The 12,361-nt window shown below is 47.4% G+C and overlaps 1 protein-coding gene across 3 annotated transcripts in view; it reads left to right on the top strand.

Moving 5' to 3' along the window:
* WRAP73 (WD repeat containing, antisense to TP73) overlaps positions 1-12,361 on the top strand; it is a 341,996-nt gene that overhangs the window by 150,459 nt on the left and 179,176 nt on the right. For all 3 annotated transcript variants that reach the window (XM_069239949.1, XM_069239947.1, XM_069239946.1), the window contains one exon: positions 3,505-3,608. In XM_069239949.1, coding sequence (XP_069096050.1) covers positions 3,505-3,608 — 104 coding nt within the window. The remainder of the gene's footprint in view (positions 1-3,504; positions 3,609-12,361) is intronic.

Genomic DNA, 12,361 nt, shown 5'->3' with positions numbered 1-12,361 from the left:
GGGTGCCAAGTGGGGTGATTAAGCACCCCACCATGGAGTCCCACTAATAGGGATGCAATTGGGAAGTCACTGTGACTAAAATGGTGCTCATATAGCTTATAATGCAGTGGTATGATACCTATATTTCACAGGTAAACTTGAAATACGGAAAATGTTTCACTGGGTCCTGTAAAATGTGGGTTTCATCATAATAACAACAACCCTTAAACAGTCTGCAGATCTTTACCATTGCCACTGCAATGGACCCTGCAGCAATGGAGAAACAAATTATGTGACAGTTATATCTAAATTATGTGATAATAAAACACATTATTTGGCATTAAACACTACATTCTCTGGCAGTACCGTTTTTATACATTTGAGCTTGGAACATTTTTAGATGAAATCTGCAGTTTTGCATGGCAAAAATATAAGTATTTGTCTAGACAGCGGCAATAAACGTGGCCAAATAATTGGTGCAAGTATAGTGATAAGTACACATGCAGACTTTTATTCCTATGAGGCAAATGTAAAATCCCATATGATTACCACAGTAGAAGGGAGATGGATCTGGACCTTGCTCTGGGTCTTCATTGATTCATAACTATCAGTTGATGCAATGAAATTTGACTCTGGTTCACCTTATATACTTTTTTAGCACTAACAGACAGGAAAATAGAGCATGGCTTGCACCATATACACAGGTACTCAGAGAATAATATGTCATTTATTACCGTTGTAAGGGGCGGGGGTAAATGAAATTAGCCACATTAATCCAGAGTAAAAGAAGCCCTTGTACTCAAACAGTACAAATCTCTAGTGTGCAGTGTCCTTCTGCATACAACTCATTTTTTTTCTCATTGCCACCTTAGCATTCAGCCATTTCAAGAGTGGCTGGATTGCCAGTGTCAAAAAGTTCATGGTTTATGGGAGGACAAGGTGGAAGTTATGACTGCTCTAAGTTTGGATCTACAAAGGTGTTTAAGGACGGAAAAAGCTGACCCATCTTTTCAAAGACAAGTTGCAACATTTTCTCCAACAAACATCACATTTTTGTAATAATGGGAGGTCCACTTGCAGGACTCTTAAACCCAAGGCTGTTGGTCCCAGTTATTGTCAACTTCACATCAACAGACTCATGCCTGGTCCATCTGGCTTTCTTTCTTCGCATCTGACATTCGTCTGTGCTAACAAAACAATCATCATAACCTTTATCTTTTATGCAAAAAACAATATGGAACACCTCACTATGCTCTTGCATAGTACAGCTCGGTACATTCTGGCTGTTTCCTCTTCTCAATGTGTGGTTACGTGGTACCTGTAGTGATGACATCAGAAATGGCAGTTCTCACTGTTTAAAACTCGACTTTTTTTATATACTTTTAGAGGGTCTTGGTTACTGGTCTCAGAGAAACGTTAGAGGGTTGTGACCACTGGTCGTGGTACAAAGCAACTGCATGACCCAATGGCCTGTGCACCACCTTTTGAATCTCGATCTTACCACTAGCCCTACGTAGGCACAGTTTGAAAAATTACCCCCACCCTACCACCCCAAGTTTCAAATGATTTGTTCCCGCTGTGCCTGTTGTCATAGTCTAGGAAATGGGTGTATCATTTCCAGTAGAAGAGGACCTCTTGCGGTTTAGACTCTTTCCCTCTAAATTCTGTTGCACGTTTGAATTGAGAGCTACTCCTCTTTTGCTAATGCAACAACTGGGGCATTTTACAGTCCGAGCGCATGACTGAAACGTGTGCTGTTGAGCTGTGTGTGTTACTCCATACATTCTACACAGTGTTCTTGAAGATGTTTTCCAGACTATTTGACACTTGATCAGGAAGGTCTGTAAAACCCCTACCTAGGCTTTAGCTTTCTATACTCCCTTTCACCTTCTTTCATATGTTCAGGTGCTGCTAGAATCTGCCAACAGATTGAAAATGGGAAAGAACCTGAATAGAAGAGTAGGCTCAAGTTAACTTTGGTGAGCCTGTCAATCTTAGTCTGTAGTCTCATCTCCTTTGTTAGTCTTTCCAGCTTCCCACTTAGCAAAGGGTCAGAAAAATGCATTGGAGGAGACCCTTTTAAATTGATCTTGGGATTATATATGAATAGAGAATCGATATCTGTCTCTCAGAGCGAATACAACTATGGGGCAGAATGCAGTGAGGTATATATGTCAGTCATACCTCAGTCATGGCTCATTGAAGGTACAGTCCATCTGATCAGCCCACATTACAACTATTGGGTGATTTAATTTTGTCTTGGCGTATAGAATGTTCCTTTTTAACAGTGATTTAATTTGTTCATGTAGAGGGTGCACTGTCTCCTTTGTGGTGACCACATTGCTATTGCTGCTCATACTATTTGATGTGAATCATCAGAGCCCACAGAAGTGATGTGCGGGGTTGTAAGGTTTTGACACTGTGTGTACTTGCATTGGTGGTTGACGCAGACAGGCGGCTCCATGATGGTCATTAGTGATGTTACTCAGGGACTGGGGGGTAGACTACCAACATAGCGGTGCGAAGTCCAGAGCATTGCCCTGACAAATTTCCAGCTCTACTAGTCCGAGCTGCAGAGACTTGAGCAGCAAGTGTGGCAATCTGGGAGTGAGGGGGAGTCCCGTGTCATTGCCCTGGTCAAGACTTTGACCGTAGCGGCTGCTAATTTAGTCTAATGACCGGTACGCACATTTAGTCTAAAGACCGGTACGCACATTTAGTCTAAAGACCAGTACGCACATTTAGGGGGTCATTCTGAGTCTCCCCCACCAAAATACTGCTCCGCGGTCGAAAGACCGCTGAGGGTATTTTGGGATTTGCCCTGGGCTGGCGGGCGACCGCCAAAAGGCCACCCGCCAGCCCAGGGCAAATCATCCTTCCCACGAGGACGCCGGCTCAGAATTGAGCCGGCGGAGTGGGAAGGTGCGACGGGTGCAGTGGCACCCGTCGCGTATTTCAGTGTCTGCATAGCAGACACTGAAATACCAAGTGGGGCCCTCTTACGGGGGCCCCTGCGGCACCCCCTACCGCCATCCTGTTCCTGGCGGGAGACCCGCCAGGAACAGGATGGCGGTAGGGGGTGTCAGAATCCCCATGGCGGCGGAGCGCGCTCCGCCGCCATGGAGGATTCACAAGGGCAGCGGAAAACCGGCGGGAGACCGCCGGTTTTCCGCATCTGACCGCGGCCGAACCACCGCGGACAGAATGCCCTGCGGGGCACCGCCGGCGGTGCTCCCGCCAACCCTGGGTCAGAATGACCCCCTTAGTCTTAAAACCGGTAGGCACGTTTAGTCTAAAGACCAGTACGCACATTTAGTCTAAAAACGGTAGGCACGTTTAGTCTAAAGACCAGTACGCACATTTATTCTTAAAGACCAGTAGTAATTTAGATTTAGCTATGTGCAAGTGTAGCTCCAGCTAAGTTGTAGAGCTGTTTTCACTAAATTCATGTATTGATCTTTAAAACATTCGATGACGGTTAACTGCGCATTTGTTAAGATTATTAACTCTTAGTTTAATTTACAGGAATTTCTTTTACCAAAGATGGTCGACACATGGCTTTGGCGGAGAGACGAGACTGCAAAGATTACATTAGTATCTTTGTGTGCAATGACTGGCAGTTACTGAGGGTAAGAAATACCTCAGCTTTTTAAAGACACATATTATATAGCAGTCTGTTGATTTTGCCATCTGACAATATATTATGTGTCCTCCGCATTCATAAATGTGCATCATTCCAGGACTCCTATTTCAAATTTGACATCTCAAGGTACTTTCCCTGACTACTGTGGTGTCTAAAAATAGGGCTCTAACATCCATGCAGTATTGAGGTATTACAAGCCTTGTGTCCGGCCTAGGGAAGAGATGATCTTTGCTCAAGGCTGGAATGTGTTTTACTGAGTCTTGCCCTTCAGAGCTACAGTGAGACAGCTGATTTTTTTTGTGTGTGTACAACATGTATTAGAAGTTTTTAAAAATGTGAATGGTGCCGTTTTTAACTCTTTTTTAAAAATGTTTAGTCTTTCATCAATTATGCTGCTGACAGAACATCACCCACGTCTTCATTTATTTATTTGATTCGTATACTGCTATATGATTTATTTATTTTTTAATGCTGTAGTGCGACCTCCTGGGTCATTAAATAGCTCCTAAAGTATAGATATCAGTACTAGGCTATGCCTCGAATTTGTGATTAGAACCATCCAACTTAAAGGACTAAGTTGTGGAACTGATAGGCGGCACTAAGGTGAACCAGAAAACCTAATTTCTGAACATTCAAATCTGAGCATTATGGTTAATGGTTGGGACTATTACTGTACAGTGAAAAGATTGATATGTCAGTTCCAAAATCTGGTAAAATGTATGTAGGCTGGATAAGCAAACATGAAGGTCGTGGACTGAGTTGAAGTTCCCGAGGGGCTGCTGGTCCCAGGAGGGTAGGAGCATACGCTGCTTTCAGAGAACCCTCAAGTAACAAACCGCCTTGTTTTCTAGATCTAGTCACATACTTTGCTTACAGGTTTCTGATTTACTGAACAAATGTATAGCCAGTCACCCAGAAGGGGGTAGGTATGGAAAATCGACAAGTGACTCGGTTGTATCCCCTGTGTGGCCCTCAGTTCTTTTGGAGGTAGTTTCATAATATACATGCATAATAATCAAGTGATTAGTACCAAATATTACCCACACATCTGCATCATAAGTACTAAATATTACCCACACATCTGCATCATAACTATCGGCACTGCTCTTGGAGATGACCAGGACGCGCCATTTTAATGCATTTATTTCTGCTGTAAAACATTCCAAGCAGAAATGTGTAAAAAAAAAAAAAAAACACAGGAAGCTAGCAGTTTAAAACCTATTTACACATTTGATGGATAATGTAAACCAAAGTGAGTTTTGTGTATAGGGTAATGGCTGCGATCATGTCCCCGGGAGGTATTTAGTAATTATTGCGTGCCGTGAAAGTGGGTAGCATGGCTGACACTTAGCTTGTAAAGCGTTCGCTCGTTGCCCGACCTTACATGCACCCTTTCCATCCTGACTCTGCCGTGACAGAAGAGAAGAAAGATCGACTTGTGCTAAGAGTAGAGGAATTTTAATTAGTCTTGCATCACATAGTCTTGTCTGGCCTAGTGTACACTAATTGCTTATGGGGCCTGTCTGACTGACATTTTGCGTTTCTCTTTATTTGGGTCCCCATATTTTTGACATCTAACCGTGGCCTCTGTCTTATAGAAAGTACATTATTGGCATTTAATCGCCACGTCCTCGATTAGGCAGGGTAGTGGTATGCTTTGAAAAAAGATGAGAATCGAAGAATAACGTGTGACATTTTACTTTAATTATTTTAGTTGTTTTTGAGACTTTTCCCGAACGTCATGTTTTCACAATTTCCGCGCAGCACGCTAGCCTTAAATACCCCTTACCCAACATATGTTGCACAGTCGAATTCCCTTTTCTGCCTTAGCAGAGAGGATATATTTTTAGCTCTGTGTTTTTCAGGTTAGTGACTTTGAGATGTTTTATCTTTTTTGCCACAACGTGCATGTTACTTAAACACAAAGCAGGATAACGGAATTAATTGTGGCATGGGCTGGTGAAGGGGTCATCAGTGGTCAGGAGCGCCGTGAAGCACAGCTAATGTCATGTTTAGGGCTCTACTCTATTGAAGACGTCTTGTGTCTAGTACATTGCGTCTACTTTGAGTCGGCTATTTACTCACGATTAGATTACTTTTTCGTCTGACTCATTTCCCTGCTCTTGATTCAGTGGCTTTCCTTCCCTTTCTTGTGTCGGAGCCGCCCAGGAGCATTTCATTCTTACCCTATTTTCATTGAATGACTTGTAACCTTCCACTGCTGACGTCAGGCCTAGCACTTCACTGCATCTGAGAAACTGTTCTCACCTGCCTCTCTCTGCTCCTTCTTACCCCTCCTTCCCTGATGTTTACTTTATTAACAACAAACCCTCCTCCCCTACCGCTTGCTTTCACACCCAGGTTCTTCGTGCTCTGATCGCCGCTCCCTGGATGGTCATCTTCATGTTTTGTAAATAATTTCATAATGGCCTCCCATGAGTGTGTATGCATGCAAATGTGCATTTGGCATAGTTTATATTATTTTGTTAATGTTTTAACAGAATACATAAGAAATATATTCAGCAATAGGCTCCACAGATACATGTGCATCTACAGTGATCATCTTTCAATATATTTTATGAAAGCATTAAAGTAAAAAAGACATTCAAAGATGGTCGCAGCGGAAGTGTACGCATCCTTAGTGGCGCCTTTTAACCTTTTCGCTGGTAGGCCTTTACTCCTCCAGTGCTAAGCCTTTTTTTGGCTATTTATGATAGTTCTCGCTTAGGCCTCCATAACTTTTTTCCACATAGGCTATCCGTGCCAAGTTTGCATCCTTTTTACCCAACATCTTGGGGATTCTACCCGGGGTTTGTGGATTCTCCTGGAGGGGCCCAAGAAGTTTTATATTTATATATATATATATATATATATATATATATATATATATATATATAGGTATTTTTTTCTCTTTCTTTTTTGGTGGGGGGGAGGAGGGAGCAGCATAAGAAAGTGTCTTAATTTTGTTCCTGCAAATGACATCAACGAGAGGCTTGCAGTACTAAAATCACCATCTTTCCAGCTCTCAAGAGCAGGCAGTTTTGATTGAGTAAACCAATTTTGTATTAACCACAGTTTAGCATTTTACTGGGAGGTAACCAGATTTTCCTATTTTTCAGTGCTTTTAACCTCCTTCCAGTTTACGGTGGAAACGGGTGTGAAAACCATGTTGGATCCCGGAAAGCTGTACATTTCTGAAAACTAGACAAAATTCTGAATTCAGCAAGTGGTCGTTTGCGTCGATTCTTCAAGGTTTTCCCAAAGAAACTGAGGGCCTGATTTAGAGTTTGTCAGACGTGTTACTCAGTCACAAACGTGACGGATATCCTGTCTGCCATAATATGATCTCCATAGGCTATTAAGGAATCGTAATACAGCGGACGGTATCGCCGTCACATCTATGACAGAGTAACCTCATCCGCCAAACTCTAAATTGGGCCCTAAGTGTTGAAATAAAAAAAGAAAATTAGTAGGACAAATGACCATTTGTGATAATGTTTTAATTTGTATGTTAGCACAATGGCTGATTTACAAAAGCAATATACCATTACGTCTGTTAGGCCCTTCTGGTTGCGGTGATATATAAGGTTTTTGGGGTTTCCAAGATCTTGAGCTACCCAGAGCCAATAACTGAGCTGCACTTAGCAGTGGTCTTTCATTGTGTACTGTGTATAAAGAAATTCATGTGTTAAAGAGTGAAAAATAGATATCATGGAAACCTATATAATTCCGAAATGGGCACGAGATACGGCATTTAGAAGCAGTGGTTATGTGCACATCTCTGAATTAGTGGTTACCCATTCTAGTATGTGAATTAAAGGGCCCTTCTCAAAATGGCTTCTTTCTTACAACTTGCCTTACATTTGGAAGGCACATACGCAGAGAAATACGATTGGCAATAACATTTTGACCCTCATTACAACCCTGGCGGTCGGTATTAAAGTGGCAGTAACAGGCCGGCGGTAAAAAAAAAAAAATGGGATCACGACCACAGCAGAAACCACCAACAAAGACAGCCACTTTAACACACCGACCGCCACGGCGGTAGCAACAAACATCGCAGCGGTAACCGCCAACAGACAGGCGGAAGACAATGTACCGCCCAACCCATTACAATCCGCCAGCTTTTGCGGAGCGGTACCAACGCCATCAAAAGCATGGTGAAAGCAGGACTTGGAAGGGAAACCACTCACCTCTCGACACTCAACGAAGAACCAGGACGCCATGGAGCCCGAGCTGCAGGTCCTGCCCATGATGGTCTACCTCCTCATACACGAGGAATATCAAAGGCAACGGCGATGACGACCACGGTGAGTACTGCACCTAGCACACGGGTGGGGAGGAAAAAGAGAGACACACACACACGCAACACCCACAACACCATACACATGAACACATGCAACAACAGTACATTTACACCCCGTTACCCCCTGGAAGAACGCAAGGGCAAAAGGAATTGAGTGAAATAGGTGATATTTTAGAAATAGGCAGATATACGTAACAAATAGAAAAACAGTATATACAAATATTTACAATATGGACAGAAGGCCGTACATTGTCCTTTGCAAATGTCTGTGGCCCACTGGGCCAAAAATCATGGGCCAAGCCCACACTTGAGTCGTGCCTCAATATGGAGAGAACACTGCAGGGGAATCAGGTCGAAAACACACAGGCACCTCAGGGGGACGGGGAAGGGGGAGAGGTGGGCACCTCAGACGGAAGATGGAATAATGCCATTGCTCCTCGAGGGGACTCCATGCCCACTGCTAGGTCTTGGGGAGTGCAAAGCCACAGTCTCTCAAGTGGGTGGGTTGCCCACTGCTTGCTTCTGGGGAGTGCAAGGCCACAGTCTCTCAAGTGGGTGGGTTGCCCACTGGTTGGTCCTGGGGAGTGCAAGGCCGCAGTCTCTCAAATGGATGGCTTCTCCACTGGTTCTGGAGGGGGCTTTGTGCCCAGTGTGCTTCATCCTGCCAAGGATAGGGTGAGTGGATGCATTTCTCCACTTGTTCTGGAGGGGGCTTTGTGCCCAGTGTGCTTCATTCTGCCAAGGATAAGGTGAGTGGATGCATTTCTCCACTGGTTCTGGAGGGGGCTTTGTGCCCAGTGATGCAGCACTTGGGGTGTAGCAGTTCACATTCCCTCACCTGGGTGTCTGAGGCACGAGATTTGCATGTACAAAGTAGCATGATACTCCATGGAAGCAGGTCCAGACTCCATCCTGCAGCGACTAAGGCTGCAAACTGGTGGTAGTATCTGTGCTGGTGGGGGTGCTTCCAGTGGTGTTGGGAGGCTCCAGGCCGTCTCCTGCAGCCTCGGACGGACACACACTGGGGCTGCTGCTGGTAGTGGTCCTACTGTCAGCGGTGCAGGTGGCGGTGCTTGCGGCGGGGATGCTGGCCCAGGTGCAGGTGCTGCCAGTGGTGGAGGTAGGCACCAGCCTGTCTCCTGCTGCCTCAGACGGCTGCCCACTGGGGATGCTGCTGCTGACAGTAGTGGTGGCAGCGGCGGGGTAGGTGGTGGTGCTTGCGGCGGTCATGTGGCGGTGCTGGCTGCGTTACGGGTGGCGGGGCTGTCGGTTCTGATGGTGGGCACCAGGCCCTCACCTGGAGCCTCCGAGGTCTGAAGTGCCTTGCCTTGGCTTTTCTGCCCCTTCCTCACCTTGGCAGATGCTGCTGGGACCTTGGCTCTGATAGCTGGAGTTCTGGAGGAGGCCTTGCTGGGTGGGTCGTACTCCTTGCCCTTGCTGCGTGCTGTCCCCTTCTTCACCTTGGCAGGTGGCGGAATGGTTGGTCCTTTGCAGGGGTCGGTGGCACACTGGCTGGCCTGACAGGTGCCCCCTTTGATCCTCTGGGATTTGCAGGTACCACAGCGGACACCGACTTGGTGGCTGAGGTGCTGGCCTGGGATCTGGACACTGTGGCCCGAGGGGAAGGACGGGGAGGACGGGGAGGGGAGGAGGGGAACATGTCAGTGTTTGCCAGGAAAAGTTTTTTAGTCACACTGGGACGGGAAGATGGATAGAGTTTGGGAGTGGAGGAAGTGGGAGTGTTTGTAGGAGGTGTCTGTCTGCTGAGTTTGGGTGAAGGTGCATGGGCTGGATGCTGTTATGAGGTGGATGGCTGTTGGGTGGGTGGGTGCTTGCGTTTGTGTACTTTGGGAGGAGGGGTCACAGACACACTGGAAGAGGACACGGGACGTGTGCATGGTTGTGGGGGTGGTGACTGGTTGTGTGGGGCGTGTTGTGATGGGCGTGCTGGTGATGGAGGTAGTGGATGAAGATGTAGTGCATGCAGGTGTGAGTGTAGACACTACTGGGAGGGAGGTGGACGACGATGAGGAGGAGGGGACACAGTGGAGGCAGTGGATGTTGGTGTGTTTGCATGGGTATGGTGCTTGTGTAGGTGCCTGTGAGATGAAGTGTGGTGCTTATGTTTGCCTGAGCCACGTTTGTGTGGTGATTTGGGTGAATGCTGGTCTGAAGGTGTGCTTGGGATAGGCTGGAGTTGAGGGGATTGGGTCTGGGTAGAGGACGTTGGAGGGGGGAGGCTAGACACAGGGACAAGGGCTTGCCATCATTGCTGAGGCGAGAGCCTGAAATGCTTTCTGTTGGGCCGCCACGCCAGAGTGAGTGCCCTCCAGGTATGCATTTGTTTGCTGCAAATGCCCTGCTACACCCTGGATGGCATTCAGTATTGTTGACTGCCCAACAGAGAGGGATCTCAGGAGATCAATGGCATCCTCACTGAGGGCAGCAGGGCTGACTGGGACAGGGCCTGAGGTGTCTGGGGCAAAGGAGATGCCCACCCTCCTGGGTGAGGGGGCACGGGAACCATACTGAGGGGCTGCTGGGAGGGCGGTGCTGGTAGGGGGGGGATGGCAGCTGTACCTATTGTTGGGGTGGGCACAGAGGTGTCCACCACCACCAGGGAGCTTCCATCGGAGGAGGAATCGCTGTCTGTGGTGTCCCCTCCTGTCCCCGTCGTGGTGCTCCCCTTGCCCTCCGTCCCACTGGTGCCCTCACAGTCGTTGGATTCGGCCTCCAAGCCCATGTGGGATGCAGCTCCCTCTGTCGCCGGTGCCTCTGTTCCTCCACCAGATGATGCTAATGCACACCAGGACGGGGTGACAAAACAAAAAGGGGGGGAGAGACAGAGGATACACTTGGTCAGTGCCAGCAACACCACTACCGTTGGCGTACACAACACACAGGGAGCAACCCTATGCACTAGGCCATGCCCAACCATTTACTAAGACAGTCACCAGCCCATAGGGTACAATGACTAACGCCAGCATCTGCACACCAGAAACCCACAGGACCCTGCCCAGTAGTAGATGGCCACTTACACTATTGGGGTAGGAGTGCTCCAGAGCCTGTCCATCAAGGGACCTACCCTACCCTGCCATGTTCGCCCTGGCCTAGGAGCACCCACAGCCCACATCCCCCACCCAGGTGCCTCCTAAAGCGTGCAAAGTCAGCTTTCAGAATCTGTACTCATCCCAACCTCTCATGGCTACTGACCCCAGTGAGGAATGCCAGGACAAGGGCAGAGGATCGTTACAATGAGGCACAAGGGCATACAAGGAGGATCATTGAAAGGACCTTCGGTCTCCTGAAGGCCAAGTTCCGGTGCCTCTGTTTGACAGGTGGATCCCTGTACTACTCACCCAAGAAGGTGTGCCAGATCATCGTTGCATGTTGTATTTTGCACAACCTGGCCTTGAGACGCCAGGTGCCTTTTCTGCAGGAGGATGTGCCTGGAGATGGTCTTGTGGCAGCGGTGGAGCCTGTGGACAGTGAGGAAGAGGAGGCAGAGGAAGAAGATGTGGAAAACAGAACAAATATAATACTGCAGTACTTCCAGTGAGACACAGGTAGGACATTGTAACTCCACTTTACATTTTAGTTATCTGTTGTTCATTGTACAAGGCAACCTCTTTCTCTATGTCTATGGCCTCTGACTTTTCCCTTTGGAATCTCTATTTTCAGATCTCTGTGCCCCAATTTGGCTCCTGCTATGTGTACTGCTGCCCACCAAAGGTCATCCTAAAGTATATTTCACTGTACATTTGCGTTGCAGTGCTTTGATAATGTAGTACAAATACATTTGTGAATCATTAGACTGACTCCAGATTGGTATTTTTTTCCAAGGGTGTTTATTTAGGTGCTCATAAGTATAGGGGTATGTGCAAGGGGCTGAGGATGATGGTGGAGGAAAGTCCAGGGTAGAGTCAGTCTCTTGGTATCACAGGTGCATTGTCCAAGGGGGCATAGGAAGGGGAGCAATGGCCTGTTCAAGGTGGACAGGGTGACAATCAGGAGAGTCCTATTTTCTGGCGGGGGTCTTGGCAATGTTCTCTGGCTTCTGCCTGGATTGCAGGGACCGTTTGCGGGGTGGTTCTCCTTCTGCAGGGGGTGGGGTGCTGGTGGCCTGTTGTTCCAGTGGTGGGTACTCCTGTCCACTAGCGCCGGCAGAGGTGGAAGGCTGTTCCTCGGTTTGGCTAGTGTCTGGCGCCTGTTGTTGTGCCACTGCCTCCCTCATGGTCTTGCCCATGTCCGCCAGCACCCCTGCAATGGTGACCAGGATGGTGTATATTTTTCTTAGGTCATTCCTGATCCAAAGGTACTGTCCCTCCTGCAACCGCTGGGTCCCCTGCAACTTGGCCAGTATCTGGCCCATGGTCTCCTGGGAATGGTGGTATGCTCCCAGGATGTTGGAGAGTGCCGCCTGGAGAGTGGGT

The sequence above is a fragment of the Pleurodeles waltl genome, chromosome 6 (assembly GCF_031143425.1).
Source record: "Pleurodeles waltl isolate 20211129_DDA chromosome 6, aPleWal1.hap1.20221129, whole genome shotgun sequence".
Lineage (NCBI taxonomy): Eukaryota > Metazoa > Chordata > Amphibia > Caudata > Salamandridae > Pleurodeles > Pleurodeles waltl.
This window is presented reverse-complemented; position numbering and strand designations above follow the sequence as displayed.